We start from the raw sequence: 26,769 nt of genomic DNA on the forward strand, positions 1-26,769 counted from the left end.
TCAAATAATTTCAACTCTGCACTCCCAGAAAGAGAGTCTGCTGCACTTTTGCTCAGTTGAGCGTTGCAGCGCGAACTACATCTCCCAGACACCTTTGCGCAGGCAAGGGGCGAGCCCAGGTCACGCGGTGTGAAAGCCGACTCGAGGCGGGGCGTGCGCGAGAGGGAGGCTGACGTAGGATGCGAACGGCCTAAAACTCCCTTTCCCATAATGCCTCGCGGGGCCAGGAGGGCGACGGGTGGGGCTGCGGGAGCAAAAGCGCCTCGAAAACTCCTCTGGAGAGCGGGAGGGGGGAGAAAAAGACTACATCTCCCGGCGTGCTCTACGCGCGGGCGCCTGCGCCGTGAGAAGTCGCACCTGAGGGAAAGAGGGGAGGAGGGAGCGGCCGCCATCTTGCGTGAGGGAGAGACCGGACCAGCTTAGCCAGGAAGGAAGGAAGGAGGGAGGGAAGCAGCTAGTCAGCCGCCGACCCACCACCGCGGAGGAGCCGCCATGAACCCCGAGTAGTGAGTGTTTCTCTGCTGGGCCTGGCCGGAGGGAGGGGGCGGACTGGCTTCTACTTTGGGGAAGGGGAGGGGCTGAAGTTCCGGGCTCTCTTCTTCCTTCCCCCCATATGAGGCCTAGATAGACTCCCTCCCCCGGTTCTCCTAAGGGCGCCGGTGACAGTCGGTGTCGAGTGGGGGAGAAGAGGCTGAATATATATACATATAATATATACATATATATACACACAAATACGCAGGCACATACACCTTAGCCCATTCCTTATAGGTGTGGGGAGTAGTATACATATAACTGGTTGGAGGGAACGGCTGAAACTGGACTCTTGTGCCAGCCCCTTCCTCTCCCATGAACTGTTTAGCTCCGTTGCGCTATGGTGCCTCCTCCATGGTGGCTTTTTATGTCTGTCGTCCCCAACTTCCCACTATGTGTCTCCTGCTAGTCTTCTTCACCCCACATTGGTCTTGTGCCATTCTTCCTCCTGACCCCAAATTGCCCACTTGCCTTGTCTCTCTTTCCCTAACTTTCTGCTGTGTTTTACCGCAACCACTCCTCTGCTTCCGCCCTCCCCTTGCAACTACTAGCCTCTTGTGCTATTATTCCCACCCCCAATGTTCATGATTTCCCCCTTTCCATTTCTTTTTTTACACACCTGCATACCACTCTGTTTCGCTTATAATGCATTTAGTTCACTTATTTCATGAAATATCTAAAACAATGCGTGCAGTTAAGAAAAGAGAGATTTAGCCTGTTTTTAAGGACCGAGTCTTCACAGGGTATTTGAAAGCAGATAGTGTTTCCTTAAGATGTATGATAGACAAACAGATGGTGGAAGAGGAAGATGAAAGGTCGATTCACTGATTAAGTGAGGCATACATAAATGTTATATACAGGTGTACGTGTGTGTGTGTATGTAAAGCAGGGATGGAGAATCTGGCCCTCCAGATTTTGCTGGACTACAACTCCCATCACCCCTGGCCATTGACGATGCAGGCTGCTGGGAGTTGGAGTCTAATAACATCTGGAGGGCTGTAGGATTCCCTACCCCATATAAAGTTAAGCTTCTGTGTATGTCCTCATTAACTAAGAAGAGTCTGTTCTTATGCACCCCTGCAAAGGAAAAAAAATCTGTAATCCTATTCACCCTTACTTGAGAGTTGACTGTTTTATTCAGTGACAGTTGCTTCCAAGTAATGAAGCATAGAATCAGGATGTAAATTCCTGTGTCTATCTCACTTTCTGTTCAGTGAAATAGTCTTCGAGTTCATATAAACATCTTCCAACTCCATCATGTGCTCCCACTATATTGTCGTGTGTTTTTTACTTTGTACAGGAAAGTATCCACCCATCAGGTGAGTAGTTGTTTACAAATCTGCTGTTAGATCCTCCTATATTATATACCTGCCCATTTAAGTGACCACTTGCCACATTATGTGGTTTCTGACCTAGGAAATCTTATGCCACAGTGAACAATTAAGGTCTTTAAGGTGCTGCAAGATGCTTTGTGTTTGCTGGAGTTTGTCTTCTGTAGAAGCTATTTAGGTGGCCTGGCCTAACTTCTGTAGTTGACACTGTTCATCTGACCACATTCATTGAGGCCTTGCGAGGTTATCCCAAAGTTGTTTCTGGTAACTTTTCCTGCTGTGTAAATAGTCCTACAGCCATGGTAGAAAAGAGGGGGGGGGGGCTTTTACAAGTAAAGTTCATGAGCAAGCAAGCAAGCAGGGATTCGGGCATTAACTCAAACTCCTGCTTCTTTCAAACTGTTAAGAACTTGAAACAAGTTTTGTTAAACTGAGGTAGTTTGTAAAAAAAGTAATTTCAAACTGTGTACCAAGTAAGCACAGGTATCTGAGAGCATCTGTATTCCCATCTGCTCAGAATGGGAGATCTCCTTAACACACTACTTTGTGTGTGCAGAGGCACTGGCTTGAAAGCTATTCTTTTATGGGCTAGCACAATCACATTTTAGCTAGCACAATCACTGTTTTAGCTGTCTGTTTTAGCTGCACAGACCCATTGGCATTACTGTATACGACCAACATTGGACCAAGGATGGACACAAGAACGTACATAGAACATAAGAAGCTGCCTTATAAACTAGCTCAGATCATTTGTCCACCCAGCTCAATTTTGTCCATGCTGACTGGCAGCGGCTCTTCAGACTGAAGTCTTTCCCAGGCAGCCTAGGATCTTTTGCATGCAAAGCATGTACTTAACTATTGAGCGACATCCCTTTAAGACTCTGAGCAAAATATGCTGTTGTTTAATTCCCAGATGTCAAGTAGTTGGGCTTTTAGTCACTGAGTGTGAAGGGAAAGCACTATGCAGGTGCTCAAAGGCACACTTTCTTGGAGATACAGAGTTCTGGCCATTGTATGTAGCACGGGAGACTCATGAATCTCAAAATGGGCTCATGAAATCTTGGGGCCCAGCAATAGTGGGCATGAGGCCACTATAGTTTTGGGACCTTTGGTCCTTTCTGCTGCATCTCTGGCTAGTTCTGACTTGTAAAAAATTACTTGCCTGATGTTCTGTAGAGAATAAATAATGCTTCCATGAAATCAACCAGGAGATCACTGGTTTTACATTCATTCCAGGGATGGGGAGCCTGTGGCCTATCAGCCCCAAACAATGGTTAGGGTTGAAAAGAATTGTAGCTCAGCAACATCTGGAGTGCCACAGGTTCCCCGCATATGTTTTATTCTAAGCTCTTGGTTTTCCAGTGTGGGCAAGCAGGCTAGAACAGCCTTCTTTGGGCCAGTTTCTTCTGTGGACTTTGTTTGCAAAGGATTAACAGCTACCCATCAGGATGATCTGCTGCACCTTCTGGGAATGGCTACTCTGAGCCATCCCCAGAAACATTCACCCTCATTATCCAGGGTTGACTGTGGTTGCCATAGCCTCTGCAGAGGCTACTGTAGCTTGTCGGGTCAGCTTTGGTACCTTTGGTTTAAAAAACAGGAGTTTCTTCTCTATCAGCTCTTAGCTGGTCACGAATGCCGTTACCATTGAGATGATGTGTTAGCAAAGTTACAACTCGTAGTGGCTGCAGACTCAGTGGCCAGACTTTGTTTCATTGGCGCCAAGGACAGCAGTATCTTTTCTCAGTGCTGAGCCCAGGCTATATAGTTTACTGTGGTGGAGAGCTAACCTAGCATAGTGGCTAAGAAACTGAGCTATGGAAACAAGAAGTTCCCAATTCAAATCTTGCCTCTTCTGTTAACTCATTAGGGGCAAGCTAAGACAGTCTCAGCCTTCCAGCTGCAATGTGGGGAATCATAATATTGATCTACCTTACAGGACTGATGTATACATTACTGATAAGATGTCTGTGTAGCACTTTCTACATGCTAATCATCACATTAAGGGCTTGGCTGCACAAATCCAGAAAGCATCAATTCTGCTGGTAAACCTGCATTACAACAGGAACCTCCTGTTTTTAGGGGTAAAGGTGGAACATGATGCTGCACTGGCAGAAATCTTGGGTTCCTCGACCCTTAGGTCTGTAAACATTTATTGTGGATGGCACCTTAAGAACTATAGTGGTGGTTTGGGCTTTGTACAGACCTATTTCTTAAACAGGTAGAGGTTTCTAGCCTTGAAAGGATGTTGGTTACGTCCTATAGAGGTCTGGTGTTCTGAAGCAAAGGGGTGTAGTTTTAAAATAAGGAGAAAAGAGAAATCGTCTTCGGTCTTGCAGGGGGAGATAAGTATATATAAAGTGTCAGCAAGATGGTTGGATTGTCATAACTACTCTGAAAAACAGTCTTGAGGTCTCTTTTAAGTTCCAGGGTCGTCTTTCACGGGAAGTGTTCAAAGAAATGACCTGAAGATCATGTGCCATCCTTTCCCGGCAGAATGGATTTGCTGTCTGGCTGCCCTTAACTTTTTAGGACACCTTGGTCTTCACAGTTCAAGTTTGTTGACTGCCTCTTTAGCAGCTGCTGAGTCCCCTGCCCTGGTAGCTGTGAGTTGGCTGGGAAAAAACAGATGCGTTCTAGGTTGTGGTGCAATCTGGCAAATAGATCAGAAGCATGTGATCTGGGTCAGATGCCTTTAATCTGAATTTAGGTTCAACAGAATTGGGGCTACCTCTAGCTCAGGCTAAAACCTTTTGAAGTCTGTTTTGCAACTGTTTGTCCCTTTGGGCCCAGGACTTGTATATATCTTGCCCTTCCTTTCTCAAACCTGCAGTGAGTGAGGAACAGCTGGGAATTGGTGGCATTCCTAAGGTCACCTGAATCCATGACTGAGGCTTGGGACTTTAGATTTTATTGGCATGCATTTGCTTTGTGAATGGCATTGCCTCCCCCACCCCCCAAGATTAGGGATAGTCCCTTCCCTCTGTGCTTAATCAGGAAAAGTGCCAGCACACCATCTCGTGACTCGCCTGCTTCCTGTCACCTCTCCCGCACACTAGTCAAACACTCCAATTAAGAAACTTCCTTCCTTCTGACTGTTGGCTATACTTACAGTTTGGTACATGGGAGAGAACAGCCTGATAGTCAAGTGCCCTGTTGTGCTTTTGGAGTAGGGGGATCCTTGGCAGCAGTGCTGGTGGTGTGGCAAAGGGGTGGTGTTGTGAAACAGATTCCAGAAGGTTTCTGTGGTAGTCCCCTGAGCTGCAACTTCAGATGAGTTGGGGGATAATGGGAAGTGATTCTGGGGCTTTTCGGAACAGGAACAATGTAAGACAAAGGGCCTGAGTAAGACAGTGGAACTGTCTCCCTCTGTGGACTCTCCTTCATTGGAGGTTTTTAAGCAGAGGTTGCATGACCATCTGTCATGGATGCTAGATGTCCCGTTCCAACTCTACAATTCTCTGATTCTAAGGCCCAGCGACTCAGCTGGGAGCATGATGGTGCCTAGATATATTATGCACTCTTCATCACAAAGTCCCAGGGCAGCTCACAGCAATGTAAAATACAATATTGAAAACAGTTTAAAACAATTTACAAGCACAAGAGGTGTGGGTCATAAAATATCTATATCTCAAATGCAAAAAGGCCAGGCATCTTCAGCCTACAAATGAAAGATGTATAGTGATGGTGCTAGATGTGTCTCTCTGTGGAGGGGGTTCCCCCGCTTAGGGGCTCCCAGGTCATCCCTATCCTGAGCTTCTGAGGGCAGAGGATCTACTCTTAATACCCCCTCTGCTGATCTTCACACCTGAGAAGGTCTGTATGGAAGGAAGCAATCTTTCATATATTTGGGGCCCAAGTTGGTTTAAACGCTAGCGTGAGCACCTCCCAAAGATGGCCATTCTTAATTGTTATGGAGGCTTAACAGTATTGTTTTAGAAAAGGATGAAGATAAGGTGGTGGAAGTTGTGTTGTAAAACCTCTAGGCCAGCATCTTCTAACCTGGTGCCCTCCAGACATTTTGGACCACAACTCCCATCAGCCCCAGCCAGAACATTGTAGTTCAACATTTCTGGAGGGCATCAGGTTAGAGGAGGCTGCTCCAGGTGGCAGAAGTTAGCCATGAATTAAAATTGAGCCTGTGTTTGAAACAGTTTGCAAACACTGGTTAAATCTAACCATGGTTAGAGTTGATGTTGCTGTAGGTTAGCTCTGACAAAAGTGAAGCAAGGCAGGGATAAATTTTCACTAGGGTGTGTGGGGAGGAGAGTGCATGAATCACTGACTCACTCCCTGTTGCTTAACCATGAGTAAGAGATTGAGAGAATTATGTTTCTACTGGGCCTTACTGTCCCTAGTGCCAGTTAACCATACTGATTCATAGGAATTATTAGACATAGTGCCAGAGGTCCACTGCTGTATTTGTCACTGGCGACTGCATCTTTTAATTGGGCAAGGGGCTCTACCCCTCTTGTCGAATCTGGAAAAGGGAAGGAGATGTTCATCTTGAAGTTCAGTCTCTCAGAAAGTAGTGAAACTTCTTACTGCTTTTTTAGTGCCTCCGCCACAACCCATCCTTGTCAAACCAGATGTTGTGGCCTACAACTCCCATCATCCCTGACCACTGTCTGCTGGCTGGGGCTGATGGGGGTTGGAGTACACAGGCTCCCTGCCCTGTCCTAAGCACTTCTGAAACTAACATTATAAGTCCCCCTCCTCCTTCCCAGGTCCTCCAATGCTCACTGGAAAATTGGAGTGGAGACCTTAACCCACACCTTGGGATAAAGGCAGGGCTGGGTCTCTGGTGAGTGCTGAGGCCAAGCAACATTTCTAAAACCCAGCAGAGTACATAATCATGGCGTATACACCGAGCCCTACCCTATGACTTTCCAAGGAAGTATCTGCTTTCGATGAGTAGTGCATTGTGACAGTTCCTACAAAGATGATTTATTTGGATAGTGAAGTCAGACCTGAACAATCAAACAGAACATTCAAACATTGCTCAAGGCTTGTGCATACACAGCAAACTCATCTAAATGATAACCTTGTCAAAGAGACAAATGTGGTGGGGTATTTAATGCATGTCAAATACATGTTTCACTTTGTGTAGAGGTGCTCCTTTACAGAATACCTGCCGGCCACAGATAATCTGGGGTTTATCCATATCTCAGTGCTAGAGCATCTGCTTCTTATGCAGAAAGTCCCTGGTCTAATCCCTGACATCTCTAGATAGTGCTGGGAACGTTCCCTTGCCTGAAACTTTGGAGACCTGTCTCCAGGCATTGTAGATGCTACTGAGCCCTGTGGACCAGTGGCATGACTTGGTATAAGACAGATTTCAATTTCCTGTTGGGTGATCAAGGACATGAGCTTAAACAGTGAGGAGGCTGATTAATTGGGGGTGGGGGGGGGCAGTACCACTTGGGACATAACGGTTTCTGCTTTGGCCTGCTCTGGCTTCTGATTTCTTCAGTAGATAACAATCAAGATGTTTTTTTACCTCCCTTGAGCAATTTCACAAGAGAACTAGAATTTCTGGGGCAACCAGATCCTGTGCTATATTACTGTAATATTCAGAATATTCAAGCTTAATGTAAGAATGTCCTCACTGCCGAGTCAGGTACAGTGTCTGGAGAGGAAACAAATTAGTCCAGATGATGATGAGGTTACTTTTTCTACCCATACAAAACTTGTCTGTTCTCTTTCTATTTTCCAGTGACTACCTGTTCAAACTGCTTCTGATTGGTGACTCCGGTGTGGGGAAGTCATGTCTCTTATTGCGGTTTGCTGTAAGTATTTACTTTTGCCCTAAGTGGCAACCTTTCTTCCTAGCCTGGGGAGCAAATGCAACCCTCCAGGGCTCCCTGTCTGGTCTATGGCATGCTTCCCAGGCCACACCCCCTCCTCCAGACAACATCCTCCTTGAGGCAGCTGCCTCAAGTGGCAGAATCTATGTGGTGGCACTATGGGTGCTGCATGGGTGCCTTGCCTACTGCTGGTGGAGAAGCTGCAGCTTCTGGTGAGATCTTGCAGGGCTCTTGCGAGATCTTGTTGGAAGCTGTGGTAGTCAGCGCAACTCTTCTCCCATGGTGGGGCACCACCACTGGAGAAACAAGGAGAAGAGCCAGTGGCTTCTGGCAGGATCTTGTGGACCTCTCAAAATGCACCTGGCGTGTGGCGAATTTCAAATGCTGCATTTTGAGAGGTCCACAAGATCTTGCCGGAAGCCACTGGCTCTTCTCCTTGTTTCTCCAGTGGTGGTGCCCCACCATGGGAGAAGAGTTGCGCTGACTACCATAGCTTCCAGCAAGATCTCACAAGAGCCCTGCAGGATCTCACTGGTAGCTTCACCAGCAGTGCATTTTGCACCTGGCTACTGGCCACTTGCGACCAAGTGAAGATGCCAAGGCACCAGGATGGCGCCTGACATCTCCACCATCCGAAGATGCACGCCTGGGGATCCTTGGATCTTGCCTGTTTTCACACACATCTTGTAGAATTCTATCCATGATATTCTATCCATGATATTTTATCTACACAATTTGTATTGAATAATATGACTTTCAAGCCATCTGGCCTCAAAATGGCAACTAGACATTCCATTTTGGGGACTGTAACCCTGATTTAAGGAGCCATTTGGCGCCTAGCTTATATATCTGAGGCTTCAGCAGAGGCAGTAGTAGGAGTTGAGGACACTTTCCCCTTTCTCCTCATGTGGTGAAATGGGATGGGCCACCCCTGACTCTGCACATCCCTCTTTCTTTTCTGGATGGAGGCTACTCTGCTCACTTTGGCCTTTCTCCCCACCCATCACTGGCATGTCACCATCAAAAGCTTTACCAGAAGGGAATGCAGTCCTCAGGGTGAAGGGGTTTCCCCAACCCTTGTCCTAGCCTATCGTTAGTGAGCCTAAGAGAAAGCAACTGATTGGAGCTGATGAGTTTTTTTAAAGCTTTTCAGGAGATTTGAGCCAACGGAAGAGGCACAAGACCTGTGACTAATCCCCTTGGAATCTCTTATCTCACCTCCCCCCCTTAACACACACAAAAATACAACATTCATTGTGCGGAAGCTTTGTTTTCTCTGTTTGCCCCTCAGGATGAGCAGCTATAGCAATACAGTTTTTAAACTTTTCTGGTCTTTAGGAAATCCCTCTTCCATTCCAATATGTCTGCCAAGGAACCCTAGTTTGCAGTGTAGAGAGTTTTGCTAAATGCATTGCTGAGCACAGATTAAGAAACAGACTTCCCCCCACAACCGAGTAGTTGTCATGAGCCTAAAAATTTGAAAAATTATCTAAAAACATTTAAAGGCAACCACAATTGTACTACTACCAGCAAGAGATCTCCCATTTCTGAGTGCTGTATTAGACATACTGCCTTGCCTGCAGGCTTACAGTCAGAAGGTAGAAATAAAACAGGAGGAGAATCAAACTGGGGAAAGCCAGGATGAATAGCCATTGCACTGGAGTTGGGTGGCAGTTTCAGTACTAGCTGCCTGCAGTCCTCCCCAGCCTTCAGACTCAGACACTGATTGTCGAAAGCCACAAGAAAACCTTTATTAACTATGATGTTCTTGCTGCTGAACTTATTCCCATTGAGAAACCATAATCGGACCTTGAAGAACCTCTGAACTTGGAACAGTCCTGGGGCGAGAAATCATTGGTCTAGACTGTGCAGGAAGACAAGGGGAAAGTTGGTTTTGGTGGATTTCTCCCCTTCCCTTCTACTGTGTAATGCGTGGTTTATACAGTGGTCTCACACTACAGTTGTTCCTTGCCAGTTGGCATTCTAGGCATATGCCAGCCTTCCCCAACCCTGTGCCATTCACATGTTTTGGATTACAACAACTCCCAATAACCCCACCCAGCATGGATGTGCTGGCTGAGGTTGGTTGGATATGAATGCCGTTACCTAAAATGTACATTGCTTTTGTTTCATGTGTGTGAACATCTTGAGTGTTAGAATTGTTGGTTGCATTTTGATACACCTTTCCCCCACCCGAAAAAAGAGAATTGAGAACAGGAACGGTGACTTCTGTCTGCAACTTCTTATTGTTGATGAAACACTCTCTTTCCTAGGATGACACCTATACAGAAAGCTACATTAGCACCATTGGGGTGGACTTCAAAATCCGCACCATCGAGTTGGATGGCAAAACTATCAAGCTGCAAATTGTGAGTCTGTAAATCTCTTGGTTTCAAAAGTGTCTTTAGAGGAGTTTTTGGATGTGGGAACTAATCCCAGAATTCTGGGTTGTTGATTGATTCCTCTGTGGAGAAGATGAATCGCATTCCTATAGCTCTGTCTAAAAGTTTTGCAAGGTCCACAGTTTCATCCATGGGTTGTAAACTAATGGTGCTGAGCCACAACTGTTATTATCTCTTCCCTCTCCAGTGGGACACGGCCGGGCAGGAACGGTTTCGAACCATCACCTCCAGTTACTACCGAGGGGCACATGGAATAATTGTGGTGTATGACGTAACGGATCAGGTAGAGTAATGGCTGCATTGTGGTGGTTAGAGCAGGGGTGGGAGATGGGGTAGGGGAAGATGAAAAAATCTGTGTGTGTCTGTTTAGGGCATCCAGCTCTGGGGGTGAGGAGGAACAGTGGGAAAGAGGGACCATGAGTGTAAAAGGCAATCACCCACCTCATTTCTACAGAAGATGGTCTATGGCTGACATCTGTTCAGAAGGGTGGACCAAATGCTCCCATTTCCAGAGGTTATGTTGGTAGCGGTGTCTTGAATCAAAAGGCAGCTGTGTCTAACTAGAGACCATGAGAAGCAATTATCTCTCTATCCCCGATTAACAGGAGCAATTCAAATTGTAATGTCAAAACGCCCAAAATGATGAAAGCAGAACAGTTATAACTGGAGTGAGTGAGCAAAGCTCCATTCCGGCACATTTTTACCTCTCTTCTTGATGTATTTTGTGAATTGATGCATGAGTTGGATCCAATGATGTCCTACTTGGAGTAGACCCATTGAAATGAATGGACCTAAGTTTGTCATGCTCACCAATTTCAGTGGATGTTCTCTGAACAGGACTAAAGTTGCCTACAACCCTAGGGCCATAATTTCGGAGAGCTCAGAATTTCCTAAGTTCTCCTTAAGGCTGAAGTTCTTGGGGGGTTTGAGTTTTGCACTAAGTATTCTGTGAGATTCTTTCCATTGATGAAGCTGTTTAGTCTGCCTGCGGCCCTTTCCAGCGCCGAGGGATAATCAGGTTGGTGGCCAGGCTTGGAAGTCTGAGCTCTGCTGCCTCTCATCCTCTTCCCTCTTGTGGGCTCCCACCTTTCAGGAATCCTACAACAACGTGAAGCAGTGGCTGCAGGAAATCGAGCGCTACGCCAGTGAAAATGTCAACAAGCTTCTTGTGGGCAACAAGTGCGACTTGACCACAAAAAAAGTGGTGGACTACACAACTGCCAAGGTGAGCCGCCGAAGGCAAGGCAGATGTCAGTGGCTGGGAAGAATAGCAAGTTGGCTGTTGTGCTTTAGGGCTTCCCACAGGCATCTGGTTGGCCACTGGTAGAAAAGGACACTGGACTAAATGAACCACTGACCTGATCTAGCAGCCTGGCTCTTTGGCTCTTCTTATGCTCTTCAGGCTTTTCTTAGGTTCTTCAGGCAGGCGCAAGAAAGCCCTGCAAATCAGCAACCATTTCCCTCTCGTCCTCAAGACACTCTCCCTCCTTTATCCTCAATCCAAACAGGTGTGATCAGAGTTTGACACAATTCCAGCCAGGCAAAAGCACTCCAGGAAGATGTGAGAGAAGTGTAGCCTAGGGAGAATTCAGTGGTGCAGGTAGATGACCTGGAGAGGCACATTTGACTCCAGACCTGAAGTTCCCCACTGCATCATAAGGCCTGGTCTGCATGTGACAGAGTACAATGTTGTTGAAAGGCCTTCAGCATAACCCTGCAGGCAGCTTAGGCACAAATAGTCTTTAACGAAAAACAAAACACCTAGCAGCCATAGGCATAGTTTAGTGGGGGAAATGTTTTTAAAAACACAGAATTCTTTATAGGCTTGGCTCTTGCATGTAACACTTCAGTGAAGGAAGGCAAAGCAATTCAGTTCAAACGCCCCATTGTAAACAGCTGTCCTGGATCAGCAAATTAATTATTATTTACTTTTGCCTTTCAGATGCTCCAAATAGAGGCAGTGATCTGTTTATTTTAGCTTTTCAAACTATACTTGATCTTATGGCATAGACAGGTGTCTAGATCATATCTTTGAATGTCAGAATGCCTAGGGAACCTCCCGGCCCTTCTCTGGAACATTTGCTTTTATTTGCTTGCATCAGGGATAGCCAACATTGTGCTCTCCAGACTGTAGCACATCAGCCCTAGTGAGCAAGGCTAAGGATGGTGGGAGTTGTAGTATAGCAATGTATCGATGGCACCATGTTGGCTATTTCTGATTTACATTATTTATATCCCACTCCTTCAACCTAAAGCCAGAGGTGATATGGTGGTTAGAGTGTTGGATTAGGACCTGGGAGAGCAGGGTTCAGATCCCTGCTCAGCAAAACATGCTCAGCCTAACCTGCCCCAAAGGGTTGTTGTGAGGATAACACAAGGCGGAAGAGAAGCATGTACGCTACCTTAATCTCCTTGGAGGAAAAGAACTGTAACAAAGAACTTTCCAAGGGCAGCTAACAATAATAGTAAGAAGCAAAGTACATTGTAATAATAGTAGTAGTAGTAGTATAAATACAGCAAATTAAATCAACAAATTGAAGGAGAATGTGAAGAAAGGCCTCAGGCAACAATCTCAGTGTACACGTGGATTGATTATGGGAGATGGTTCAGCTAGCTGGCCTTCAAGGAGCCTCTGACCTATATAATAAAACCCGGGACTCTTTGCTCCTTCCTAACCTTCCCTCTCTCTTTTCTTTGTGCAGGAATTCGCAGACTCGCTTGGGATCCCCTTCCTGGAGACCAGCGCCAAGAATGCCACCAATGTGGAGCAGTCGTTCATGACTATGGCGGCTGAGATCAAGAAACGCATGGGCCCGGGTGCCACGGCTGGCGGCGACAGACCCAACCTGAAAATCGACAGCACTCCGGTCAAACAAGGAGGCGGCGGCTGCTGCTGAGGAGGAGGGACATGAGGATAGCGTGGGTGGGGGGCGGGGGGCAGCCTGGGGGGCAGGCTGTGGGGAGAGGAGGCCTGCCCTTCCCTTTCTGGTCCAGCCCCACCTCCTGCTTCTTTTTCTTCTCCGAAGGTGGCTTTCCCGGATGATACCTCGCCGGAGGGGGACGGGACCTCCCTCCCCTTCCAGCTCAGCTGCTCCAAGTGCTGTTGAGTATCCTCGGCCTGTTTATTTTGGTTTTGGGGTTTTGTTTTGTTTTGTCACTTAACTCTGTAGGGGATTTTGTGTGGGAGGGGTATTGGGGTTGCGGGAGGCAGTAGGTTGGGCTGAGGGTGGGCTCTGTACAGGTTGCAAGCTTCCCTACAACATGGGGAAGTGGGGGGTGATGACATGTTCGTCTGCCTTGGGGCCCTCCTTCCCCTCCGCACCCCCCAAGGTAGGCAAGGCCTGGGCAATGGTTCTCTTTGCTGGTTTCGTTACGCTGCCCTCCCTTCTCTTCCCCCACCTCCAAAACTGTTTCTAATCTGGGGCAGAGCGTTGGTTATCTTTCGCTTCAGTCTCCCTTTGCTTCCTGCCCCCATGAGTCTTTGGACTTTGCTAGGGCAAGCCTGAGTTCCTGTGTCCTGTCCTTCTTACTGGCATTTGACTGGTTTGTCAGCAGGCAGGTTTTAGCTGGCAAAGGGCTGAAGTGTCTGTGCATCTCCCCCCTTGTCTCCAGGCCCCATTTGGGCAAGTTGCTGTGTGGCCCACCGCACTCATTCCCCTGCATGTGGCAACTGCTTTCTTTTTCTGCCTGGGGCGGGGCTTGGTGTCCCTTGCTTCCTTGCCATTTTTTCTACCACCACATCCTTTCCGCCCCGGCCACTCCTAAAACCTTTCCTCTCAGGGCACCCTGTCTCACAGTCCCTCACTTTCCTAGCTGTCTCCTCCCTCCTGTGCCCCGTTTTCCCCAGCCTGCTCTAGGAACAGACATGCTGGCCTCTAGCGGGAGGAGAAATGTGTAATATGGCCTCCCTCCATCACTAGCGCTGCTGCTGCTGCTTCCCCTTGCCCAAGTGGCGGGTGGTTTATTGATCTAATTTAATCCTTCCTCAAGACTGAACTGGGAGGAAGGAAGGTGGGTCGCGGGGGGCTTCCCAGCTCCTGCATTCCACAGTCGATGAATGTATCTTTTGGACAGCTGGGCAAACTCTGTGAGTCTGCTTCAGGTGTGGTCTGAGCAGGGCCCCGCTCACCTGTGGCCATCTTGGCATGCTTTGGCCCTGACCTTCCTCCCACGCCACCCATTGATTCCCTTGTTGATATTGCAGGTCCGTGTAGCCAAACCCTATTCTTTTCTACCCACCCACCTTCCTTCCCTGGATCATGACCAAGCCAAGGCCCATCCGTCCCACCCTGTCGCCCCCACTACCCCTGGTTTTGGGCTCTGGCTCCCAAGAATGCTGTATCGTCCTTTTTTTTTTTTTTAGCACCAGGAAGCTGCATTTTCCATATTGCTTCACTACTACATTCATCCCATTGTCTTTCCCCTTCCCCCACTTTATTTAAGGAACGTCAGGGACCCCGCTGGGCCAGGAAGTGGGTGGAAGGTGGTTTTGTTCGTCAGCTTCTTCTTTTTCCACAAGTGAAATTTTAAAAAAAACACAAATGAGAGGAAAAGAGAAAAAAAATCCAATAAAACATAACCAGCCTCTGCAAAATGAGGGATTTTCAGGCTTGGCTGTGTAGTCTTTATCTTCCTTCCTGCAAGGGATGCAAAAGGGTTGAGCTGTGCTTGTGGATTGTTGGGGTGGTGGTGTGTTGCACTCTTGAAATGTTGCACCCAAGGAGTGGCAGATGTTAATGGTCTTAACTCCCACAGCTATGCTGGTAACCCCAGGCATCTCCTCTTCTTTCCTTTCGCTGCCCTGATGAAAAGCCATCAACTGAATTTGAAAAAATGTCACCATCTCATTTCTGGCTGCAGGGAAATAAGTGTCAGCTGAAAGAGCATGCCAGACAAGAGTCTTGTGTCCCTTTCTTGGTTCAGTCAGGAAAAATCAGGTTCCTTTGGGTCTTCAGCATCTTCTTGAGGAGAGTAAACTGTGGGTGGGAACCTGTCTCTGCATCCTGTTGGGCTCCTCCCTATGGCAAGATTTGCCTTCCGGCTGAGGGCCACTAGTTTTTAATGTTCATTTTTAGCTTGTTGTAGCGAGTGCTGTGCCTGCTTTTGTGCCTCATCCTGGCTGGTAAAATCATCCTCCATCTGTGATCTTATTGTGCAAGGCAGAGTTGATACTCCAGGGTGGGGCTTGGGGCTTTCTTTCATGATTCCACAGAACTGCTGAAAAGCAGAACGCAGGAAGCCTGATTGTGCAAGATGAATTAGGCAAACACTTCCAGGTTATCTGTAGATTTGTGGCTTTTGCTAACGAAACCTGGTTATCTTTTTAACTGTGGCTCAGGCTGACTGTGCTGGCGCCTGGCCTTTCATGAAGTGGGATTAAGAGAGCTCAGGTTCTCACTGCCCATTCTCCAGGTCGCACCCTAGAATTGCTGAAGCCAATGTGGTATAATGGACTTAGGGGCTGGGAAGACTTCAAAGCTATGTCAAACCTGTGTGTGTGAACGAGAGAAAAATTGTAGGCTCCCTCCCACCCCTGCTCCACACGGTGCCATCCAGAAGCCATGGACCACAACCCTTATTGACACCAATGGTTATGCTGGCTGGGGCTGATGAGATCCGCAGTCCAAAACATCTGGAGCACACCAGCCTAGGAAAGGATGAAGTAGACTGTTTCTGATTATGTGGGCCACGGACTTACCTGTCATCAGGCATGGGAAAAGGTGTTTTCAAAGCCTCCATACAATGGGTTTGCTCTTCTGGCAAATTTTGTTGTCCAGGATGTGGCTGTTGGAACACACTGGGAACCTCCAGCCACTTGTCAAGCTCCTTGATCATGCAGCTGTCAATGAAATTTAGGCAGTGGTCTCCTGTTACCTGTTGGTGCTTCTTGTGGAAGAGCTCAGCCTGCAGTGGGCAGGAGAAGTGGTTCCTCCAGTCTCCAGCAATACCTTTCCTCATGAACGGGCACTTGCTTGTATCGATCATCTCATGAGGGATGCGTGTACCATTAACGAATCTGCAATGCCTCCAGGTGGAATCCAGGAAGGCACTCAGTCGTGCCGCACAGTCCTCCAGGTCCTCATGTAGCTCATCATAGGTGGCATGGGAAACCTCCAGCTCCTCCTTGCAGCCGAGTCAGACTTTGGTGTCCTCAAACCAGGAGCCATAATGCTCTGTGCCATGCAAGTAGCTGAGGAGAATCTCATGGAAGCAGCCAGGGTGATGGAAGAAATTGGCCATGCTTAGAACTGAGAGGACGACATGGCAACGCCTTCAGGGTTTCTGACCAAATGGATTACCTTGGGCTTAGATTTCTTCAGGGACGATTTTGGACACCCCTAGACTAGGCAACAATTGCACTATATCAGCCTTCATTGGAGTGCTGTTGTTGAACTACCCTTAAATCCAAAATAGTTTATTGCACATGCCTTCAGTTAGAGGGAACTGTAGTTTGTTACGGGTGCTAGGAACTTAGCTCTGTGGGAGGTAAAATTCCCAGGGTTCTTTGGGGGAAGCCATGGGCTTTAAATATATGGTGTGGAGGCGACCAAAGCCTTTAGGGTACCACAAAGCTCATAATGTATTAGTACAGATTTAGGGGTAACAGAGCTTAGGGATGCAAGTGCACTCATAACTACTAAGAGTTAGTGAATGTCAGAAATTAGTAAAATGGTAGAATTTAGATACTATTTGGGATACTGAAGGGAAAATGCAGGCTGCAGCAGTTCTCCTGAAATGGGCCACACATAGAAGTTCCTGGGTTAGTTTACGCAAACGAGCCTTGCTGGGCTAGCTAAATGCAGAGTCCTTGAGAAACAATGGAGAGTCAAGTACTGGGTTATTAAGGGCCATTGGCAATGCAAAAAGCTACCCTTCCCTCCTATTCTGAGGAGTGGACAGAGGCAGGAGATTTGGGCAGTTGCCAGACAGGAAAAATGTGCCCCTTTTAAAACAGAGAGGCTGCTTAGCAAGTGTTATTGGGAAGGAGAAGGAGAAGGAGGTGCCAGAGCTCCAGGTGGGGCAGAACCATATTGGCAGGCTGAGAAAAAGGCATGGAAATGGTGCGCCGGATGACATGAGCTCCAATGCTGTGCTGTTGTGGGGAACAAGCCCCCCCTCATGCTGTGAACTCTCTTCCTCTACCTAGATCCAGGTGTATAGAGGTGTAAAACCATATGTCTTAAAATGCTACAGTCTCTTACATGCCTGAATTCCTAACGGAAACAGGACCCTGGGTAAGCGCCTGGACCCCCCTGGAAATTTGCTACCGTTTGGCAGCGACTGGGGTGGTGTGCAACCTTTGTAACAGTATATAGGCTTTATACACACTGGCATTAAAAGCACATTTGAAACATAGACTTTCCCTCATAGAATTCTGGGCACTGTAATTTTCTCCTCCCAAACTTACAATTCCTAGCAACCCTTAATAAACTACAGTGCCCAGAATTCTTTGAGGGGGGGCGGGAATGTGCTTTAAAAGTACAGTGTGTACACAGCCTTAGTTGTCCTAAGCTGTCCCCAAAGGAGCCACTAGAGGGTGCTGACCCACCAGCAACGTTTTCCAACCAAATCTTAATTGCCCCATTGTGAACCCAATTTGCTCTCGGGTAGGAAACAAAGCTGAATATGGGAGAGAATAAGAATTTGCTTTGCTCAGCAACCTCCAGCCTGCCCGACCTGTGCCAGGGTGACTCGGAACAGCCGGCGAGGGACTGGGCCGCCGCGGAGCAGGCTGTTTCTGCTGCCTTTGGTAGTGTGAATGATCTATATGCTATTGTCCTGTTTCTCCCCAAGTCTCTATTTTAAGCCCTCAGCCGGCAAGTATTAAGGTCAGTTCAAGGCAATGGGAGCAGACTCAGCAAAGCATTTCTACACAGGGGAAAAGTCTACATGTCCTCAGTGATGCCCACACTATATTTTCTGTACCCTCAAAACACACCATACCCTGCAAGGCAAAACCTTCTAGAGGAATTACAGCAAGACTAATTAAAAGTTTTGTAGCAGCTTAAAAAAATAACAGATGCTTATGATGGCAAAAGCTTATGTAGCAGTTTGCATAAAGGGTTATCCTCGTTTAGCAGGTATATAAATACTTGTTATTGTTAATTTATTAGCTGCCTTTCACCCTAAGGTCCCAGCATTAAAAACAACATTTAGAACAACTTTCATGATGGTCTAATGACATTGCAATATAACAGTTAGAATACCAAACCAGAAAAACTACCATATGGAAAGTTAGACTGTAGCATAGTAGGAAAATCCTCTGTTACAGATTATAACTATGCCAGCTAATTCTAAACAAGTAGCTGGACATTTGTTAGAAAGAATATTATGTAGCTGCCTTCTTTACCTTGAGCAATCAGGCAGTGATGGAGGGCATAGTGGTAAATTTTGAATTGCAGGTGCTTATTCTGGTAGCCCATATAGTCATTATTAGGATGAGAACAACTGCAATCCTATGAATAGCTTCTTAGGAGTGTTGGTTAGTTCTGACTGAATGGGTTCAGCTTATGAAGCAGGCATCTTTTAAAGGTCTTCATCCCACTGAAATGCAACCTCTAGGTTTTAATTAGAAATGCAAATAGACGTTATTATCTAAACTGCTGGCATGAAGCTGGAACCTCATCAAAGGAAAGGAAAGAGGTGTCTAGCCTCTTGTTTCCTTCTATTCTAATCTGTTACAAATTTGAAAGCTTTGTTAACACTTCACTCGCCAGAAGAAGAAAAGGTATTTAACACTTCCAGTGCTCCAACCAGCAGGTGACACCATTTGCTCCTGCTCGGGTGGGGAGAAGTAGTCCCAGAGCTGTGTTTTCCCTCCTCATTAAAGGTACTCCTGCCCGTACGGGCCAGTCGTGTCCGACTCCAGGGTTGTGCGCCCATCTCACTTAAGAGGCCGGGGGCCAGCGCCGTCCGGAGACACTTCCGGGTCACGTGGCCAGCGTGATGAAGCTGCTCTGGCGAGCCAGCACCAGCGCAGCACACGGAAACGCCGGTTACCTTCCCGCTATAAAGCGATACCTATTTATCTACTTGCACTTAAGGGTGCTTTCGAACTGCTAGGTTGGCAGGAGCTGGGACCGAAAGACGGGAACACACCCCGCCGCGGGGGAACCGCCGACCATGCGATCGGCAAGCCCTAGGCCAGTGTTTTTCAACCTTTTTTGGGCAAAGGCACACTTGTTTCATGAAAAAAATCACAAGGCACACCACCATTAGAAAATTTAGAAAAAATTTAACTCTGTGCCTCTATAGTGACTATATATAAAGTAATTCTCTTGAATAGGAATCAAATAACCACCAAGAAAGTATTTTATAATTACTTTATTATGAAATAGTAAACAGAAATATGAAAAATTATAAAATACTTTATTTTTAAATCTTTCGAATTTTTCCCACGGCACACCAGGCAACATCTTTTCAACAGTGGTTGAAAAACACTGCCCTAGGCACTGAGGTTTTACCCACAGCGCCACCCGCATCCCTGCACTGCTACTTTAGTTGTTCCCTAATGAATACTGTAATATGCGCTAATAAGCAGTTCTCTTGAGTGCCAGTGCTTATGTATCTGCATAACGTTCCAGAGCATTGGCTGTTTTTTTTAAAAAAAGTAAAGGTGCTACGAGAGTCCCAGCAGATTTTCCATGAAATAAGTGAAGCTGCTATGGATGTTAATGGCAACAAAACTAGAAAGATTGAAAGCAATATAACTACTGTTATCAACAGGCACAGTGCTTATCAGGGCTGGGGAACCTTTGGCTCTGAAAGTGTTGCTGCACAACATCTCCTGGGCATGAGAAGTGCTTTGGACACTTGAGAGAAGAATACAGATGGGAAGCATGATACTCTTTATAGAGTAGTCAATGTGGTGCCCAATAAGGTAGAGGGAAGTGGGGGCAGATGGGGCTGGGAAGGTAGCCCATCTAGGAAAAGGAAAACTCTGACTCTTGCGAGATATCTTTGGGAGAAGAAAAGGCTAAAGCAGTTGTTTTCAACCAGTGTGCTGTGGCACCCTGGGGTGCCTTGAATGATGGTCAGGGGTGCCACAGGCAACACTGGCCTCTGTCTCTTTTTCCCTCCCTCTTCTGATGCCATCTCATATCTCTGCCTCCCCAAGGCTTGCACAGCTCTTTGTTGCAGTGGCCCTGGCTACAAGCTCCAAAGGGGATAGGGCCTCTGGGGCTGGGCAGAGGGTGCTGGCTGCCAGAAGGTGAGGCAGCCTCAGAGTAAGCAAGCAGGCAGGCAGGCAGGCAGGCAAGGGAACTCAGCCAGCCAGTCCTCCAGCCGTTGCTGTTGGGAATGGACAGTATGAGGCACGTGAAGTGCAGGTGGCTTCCCACAAGGCAAGACACAGTGATAACAGCAAGAGCCTTTATTGAACTACATAACTGGGAAATGGGCAAAGCAACCACTTATATACATTTCTGAAAGCCTGGGCCACTCCCACTCATAATGTGATTGGCTGACTAAACTTCCAAGCTGCAAATCACGACTTCAAGGGCCAATGGAAGAGGCCCAAATCCTGAAATGTTCTGTGATTGGACATAATGTATCAAATCAGAACACAGGAGCTGAGATTCCTTAGTCCAGACTCAAGCTCAGGCAAACACAGACCACTGAACACAACAACACATCTCTTTGGTGTGGGGTAAGATCAGAGACAGGGACGTGGGTGGCGCTGTGGGTTAAACCATAGAGCCTAGGACTTGCTGATCAGAAGATTGGCGGTTCGAATCCCCGCGACGGGGTGAGCTCCCGTTGCTCGGTCCCAGCTCCTGTCAACCTAGCCGTTCGAAAGCATGTCAAAGTGCAAGTAGATAATGGGACCGCTCCGGCGGGAAGGTAAATGGTGTTTCTGTGCGCTGCTCTGGTTTGCCAGAAGTGGCTTAGTCATGCTGGCCACATGACCCGGAAGCTGTACGCCGGCTCCCTCGGCCAATAAAGCGAGATGAGTGCCGCAACCCCAGAGTCAGTCACGACTGGACCTAATGGTCAGGGGTCCCTCTACCTTTACAATCAGAGACCAGAGGCGGCAGCAGCAGCAACAGCAACAGCTGCTACCCAGAGGACTCCCAATAAGAGGTGAGAGGAGACTGAGGAAACTGTACAAGGGAAGGGTGTTCAAAAAAGGATGAGAGACTGCCAGCATTACAGGCAAGGGGTGACATAACTGGGCTCCTGAGCCCCACAGGGGTGCCGCAGGAAGAATGTAGTTATTCAAGGGAGCCGTGGACTCAAAAAGGTTGAAAACCTCTGGGCTAAGGAGCAGTGGCGTAGCGTGGGGGGTGCAGGGGGGGGCGGCCGCACCGGGCGCAACATCTGGGGGTTAGGGGGCGCAAATCCACGGGTTAGGGGGCGCAAATTACTTGCCTTGCCCTGGGTGCTGACAACCCACGCTACGCCACTGCTAAGGAGTAAACCCTACAGAAACCGGAGTCCCTAAGATGGTGGGTCCTGCCTGCCGCCTTCCTCCTCCTCCTTAGTCTTAGTGTTGCCCCTTGTATTGCTCAGCGAAGAGGAGGCTGTGAGCAATGCTAGAATTAGCTGGCTCTGCCTGTCCTTGGCTCTGGCTCCACCTGCTTTGGGGCTCCCTGCCTTCTGCCCCACAAGTCCCCATGACACACCAGCCACCATTGTTTACATCGGATGCATCCGCACGAACTTGGCTGGATGAACAAAGCCTGTGAGATTATAAAGGTTGCAAAGTCGAGGATTTCAGTTGCCTGGGCAACCTAAACCGAGCCTCCTCTCCCCCAACCCCATCGCTTTTCGGTTAGTGACATGGTCTTAAAGCCAGGATCACACAGCGACTGCTGTTTCCCTAAGGTTCTTACCTCACTTTGGCGCTCTGGGCAGGGAGGAAGGGGCTGGTGGGTGGATCTCGATGTTGTTCTTGCATCGTGTAATCCAAGAGATGGGATTAGTTCCTTTAAAACCTGCGTGAAAGAACAGCTCAAAATTGAATTAACAATACTGAGGGATTTGGGGGAAGGTGGGGGGGGGGAGCCCCAATGTGTTCCTGACAAATTGAACAACAACAACAACAACAACAAGTAGACAAAGCCTCCAGAGTACAAAGCCCAGATTCCAGGGATTTGCATGGGGTTTAGAGCTGATGTTTTTGTAAGGTATGTTATGTGCCGAAAACTGCATCTTCTTGTGTGTGCCCTACGCCACCTCCCTGGCCTGTCAACTGATTAGGGCATTTTTCTGGCTGACTTAATTTGGATCACTTGCAGCTAGTCAATCATTTAATAAAGCTAAATGCACATGTGTACCACCCAAACCAATATTTATATTAGTGCTGTTGTTATTGTGATGAAACATTTGCAATATCTGAACCCACACATGCAGAAAATCTGAATCCATTTCTAAGCCTTTAAAAGAGGGAGGTTCTATTGTTATTATTTAAGTTTACATCTGGTCCTTCCTCCTGAAGGAGTCCAGGGCAGCAAACACCTTCGAAACAATCCCAGAACTGTACAGATGCAGACCGGGAAAGATCTTACATTAAAAGGCTTGTTAAAAGGTCTTCAGCAGCTGCTGGAATGGCAAGAGAGACCATAATTAATGGGAGGGAGCTCCAAAGGGGTAGCTACCACACAACACAACACAACACAACACAACACAACACAGGCCCAATTCCTATATCAAAAGATGATATCTGCCAGAAGCCTTCTCCTACTGCACACAGTGATCGATTGGGTATATAATCTTTCAGGTATCCTGGACCCAAGCTGTAAATGTAGCTTTTTGATATAATCGAGTGCTGCAAGGCTGGCACCAATGGTTGGTATGGCTGGGTATTTTGTTTTTCAAAGCAGGTTTCTAGTCCTCAGGAACGCTGAGGTTCCAGTTGCAAAGGCTGAAGCAAGGCTTGCTGTAAAGGAGTGACTCACTGAAGGAGAGAGGCCATGGGGTCTTGTCCAAACGTTCTCTAGAAACCTGGTACTGGAAAGAAGTGTGAGAAGGTACGAGTGAAATGCAGAAGCTGCTGCACATTACTGTAGAGCAGGGATGGCCAACTCCCAAGGGACTGCGATCTACTCACAGAGTTAAAAACTGACAGTGATCTACCCCCTTTTTGGGGGTTCAGGTCAAAGTTGTTGAGGTTCTTTTAGGAGGGAGGGAGGGCTTTTTTTAGGGGAGCCAAAGTTGTTGGGCTTCTTTGGGGGGAGCCAGTGATCAACCAGTGATCTACCACAGATGTCCAGTGATCTACCAATAGATCACGATCTACCTGTTGGACATGCCTGCTGCAGGGGATAGCCCTCTTGCATTACTATTTCCCATTCTTTTTTACTGCAACACACCAGAACCAAAATGGCCTCCCTGAAATAAGCTTCATCCCCATTTATTAAAATGTGGCGATAGCATCACCCTGGTTCTGAGGCAGGTGGCTGGAATGGTAAAAATAGGATTAGGGAGACCTGGGTTCAAATCCCCGCTCAGCCACAAAGCTCATTGGGTGATCCCAGGCCAGGCACCAACTCTCTGCCTAACCTACCTCACAAGAATTTTGGGAAGATTGAAGGGTAAAAGACGTGGGTATGGAGAGAACACCCTTGAGCTCCAAAGATGGGGTATAAATGGAATAAAGAACTGCATCTTGAAGGAGCCCTCAGTTATTATAATATTTATACCCCCACCTTTCATTCAAGGTGCTTAAGGTGGTGTACATGGCTCCCCCTTCCCCATGTTATCCTCACAACAACCCTGTGAGGTAGGTTAGGCTGATGTACAGTGAATGGCCCACGATCATGGGCTGGATGCAGATTTGAACCCAGGTCAAAGTTGGGGTTGTGAGTCCAGTGCTCTAACCACTATACCACATACCTCTTAAAGCTGCCTCCACTTTAAAAAGTTGTGATTTGGAATTTTAAACTGTGGTAGGAGAAGGCTTTTGTCTTTTGTTTAGAATGGAATATAAACGTTCAGGAAGGAGCCTGGAATATCCTTGAGAGACACACAGGCACACACATTCCAATCACAACTTAAATGAATAAAATATTCATTATTGTGTGTAACTACCCACTGATTCATTGGAGCAATAATCTTAATTAGAATACCATGCATTATTAAAGTTCTGTTGAAGGAGGGGGGGCGGTGCACAAACACTCAGACACTACCACCCCATTAAAAAAAACACAAATCTCCAAAAAGGGATCCAACAGCTTGCTTTGGCAGCTCCTGTTGACAACTGATCGATGCTTCTGACAGAATAGAACATTTTGTCAGATTTCATCAGCATGTGAGGAAAGAAGCTCTGAATGTGTATATTAAGAGCCGTCTGTCTTTTTTAAGAGTTATGGGGGGAAAGGACACACAGAGAGACAGACACAGTGACCAGGGCTGCGGACACTCCATATACTGAACACACATTATTTCCTCCTGACAATCCCGGGAACTGTAGTTTACCCCTAAATAAGCTACCATCCCCACTGGTTGTGCTGGCTGGGGCTGGTGGGAGTTTTAGTCCAACAGCATCCAGTCAGCATCATGTTGGCTGCCCTTGTACCTTACAAAAGACACTTCTATGTAGGAATTCTTGAATAAAACACGCCATGTACCTATGTTACGCATACATATTTGTTGGATTAAAAATTTGTTGACTAAAAAAAAGGGTTCTCATAACATCTTTCGGTCCTGACACACCACACATTCCTTTCACACACTGCACTTCTGTCAATCAGTTGCACCTCTTTCCCTCCCTCCCTCCCTCCCTGCCAGCCACAACACTTTCTCCCTCATGTTTTTACACAAGTGTGTCCATGCACACCAAAATGGAGCTGCCCTGGCCTCCCATTCTGCTCCCTTTTCCTTCACACGGAGACCCCGTGCGATTCTTACACACACAAACACACCCCTCTCTTGTTTTCCACCCCAACCCTTGTCTGTTCACACGTCCTGCCTGTGGTGAAGGCACTGAGTGTGTGTGTGTGTGTGTGTGAGAGAGAGAGAGAGAGGGGGGGGGGCTTGCAAGTGAAAGAAAGAACTGCATCCATAAGAGAGAGACGAAAGAAACAACTGCATATATGAGAGAGACGTTGCGAGGAAACCGTGAGGGAGCTGACTGAAAATACGGGTGAGAGGCAGGAGGAGACATAGGAATGGATTTGGGCGGGAAAGAGAAGAATGAGGTGTGAAGAAGAACCTGGTACATCGTAGCACAAACACACTCCTTCCTCACATTTCCCTTTCATGTTTTCCCCCTCATAATCCACACACCTACACAAGCCTTTTCCATTCACTCTTTCCTGACAGGATATGTGCCCCATTCTCCCCTGTCGGTCGGTCTGTCTGTCTGTCTTATGCACACATACACACACAGCTCTGCAATGCATTTAAAACACAGACAGAATCCTCGGAACAGCAGCTTATTCCTCACGGAACTACAATTCCCAGCACCCTTAGCGAACGACAGTTCCCAGTTTATTTGGTGGTGGGGAGCCATGTGCTTTAAGCGTGTGGCGTGTAGGCAAGCCAGTTGCCCCCTCGCTCTCCTCTATGCACGCCAGTGGCGTAGCATGGGGGGTGTAGGGGGGGCCGGCCGCACCGGGCGCAACATCTGGGGGTTAGGGTTAGGGGGCGCAAATCCACGGGTTAGGGGGCGCAAATCCATGGGTTAGGGGGCACAAATTACTTGCCTTGCCCCGGGTGCTGACAACCCACGCTACGCCACTGATGCACGTACAAGCCCCTCATGCATCCACACAGTCACACCTCTCTCCAATTTCCTTCCTCCCCCCTCTCATTTTTGTAATATGCATTTATCATCTATATTTGTTAGCCACTACATAAAACTTTCCGGGGCTCAGAGCAATAAATGGGGAAGTGCGGATTCCAACTAAGTTCTCACAAGCAGAGCCACTGAAATGAATGGGCCTAAATGAGCAGTGTGCTTTTATTCCAAAGTGGCTACACTTAAGTAGATGTAACATGATGGGCTACTGCTCAATGTATGCTTGTGTATACGGTATCATGCCCCCGCCCCCATATGGACAACCACGACCTCTTCCACACTCGCTTCCACACACTGGCGCGCAACCACATTCCCTTCGGTGTTTTCACACGCGCCTGTATGCAGCGCCCCCTAAGCCACGCCCCCTTTCAGACACCCAGAGCCACGCCTCCTCCGACTCACATTTGACGCCCACGAACGATCGCCGACAGCCACGCCCCCTTTTCACACGCGCGCACACTCTGCAGACTCGACCCCTTTGAACGCAGCACCGCAGCCATAACATCTCCTTTTACGCATCATTTATTATTATTACCCAAGGTCCCAGGGCGGGTTACGGTATAAAACACAACATTAAAAGAACTTTGAAAAGCGGGTCCTATATATATATCTCTCTACATGTATAGTGTCGAAGGGCAGGGGAAAGACCCCTTTAATTACCTCCACGCTACTGTATGAAATCCTTCACCCCGTGTAAAAGTGTAGTGGTTAAGGAGCTGGGCTGGGACGCCGGAGACCAGGGTTCAAATCCCCGCTCCACCGCGAAATTCAATGAGTGACACTTGGCCAGGCGCTTGTTTCTCAGCCTAGCCTGCCTCACAGGGCTGTTGTTTATTTAATGCTTGCATTCATATTCTGCTTTCCTTTCCCTTTCCCCACTCCTCCAAGGTGCTCAAGGCTGGCTTGGCACGTGGTTCTTCTCCCATTCCGCCTCCCCATCTCATTTAATCCCC

General features: G+C 47.6%; 1 protein-coding gene and 1 long non-coding RNA gene across 2 annotated transcripts; one reads left to right on the forward strand and one right to left on the reverse strand.

Annotated features, from left to right (window-relative positions):
• Positions 1-208: 208 nt before the first annotated feature.
• On the forward strand, positions 209-14,681 carry RAB1B (RAB1B, member RAS oncogene family). The gene is made up of 6 exons (XM_083716139.1): positions 209-506; positions 7,582-7,654; positions 9,946-10,041; positions 10,262-10,357; positions 11,168-11,299; positions 12,777-14,681. Exons 1-6 carry the CDS (start codon positions 493-495, stop codon positions 12,969-12,971), a joined length of 606 nt encoding a protein of 201 aa, XP_083572265.1. The 5' UTR covers positions 209-492; the 3' UTR covers positions 12,972-14,681.
• A 6,416-nt stretch (positions 14,682-21,097) lies between these two features.
• Positions 21,098-26,164, reverse strand: LOC310833529. Its single transcript, XR_014558752.1, has 4 exons — positions 25,934-26,164; positions 22,974-24,030; positions 21,475-22,010; positions 21,098-21,325 (listed from the first exon to the last, which is right to left on the reverse strand). It is a non-coding gene; the product is annotated as an uncharacterized lncRNA (long non-coding RNA).
• Positions 26,165-26,769: the final 605 nt, after the last annotated feature.

Source organism: Podarcis gaigeae (genome assembly GCF_964106915.1).
Source record: "Podarcis gaigeae genome assembly, chromosome: 16".
NCBI lineage: Eukaryota > Metazoa > Chordata > Lepidosauria > Squamata > Lacertidae > Podarcis > Podarcis gaigeae.

Bases quoted from the DNA above. Each gene is read 5' to 3' on its own strand.
- RAB1B (XM_083716139.1), top strand. The intron at 10,042-10,261 runs GTGAGTCTGTAA...TTCCCTCTCCAG, and splicing joins AAACTATCAAGCTGCAAATT to TGGGACACGGCCGGGCAGGA. The intron at 11,300-12,776 runs GTGAGCCGCCGA...TTCTTTGTGCAG, and splicing joins TGGACTACACAACTGCCAAG to GAATTCGCAGACTCGCTTGG.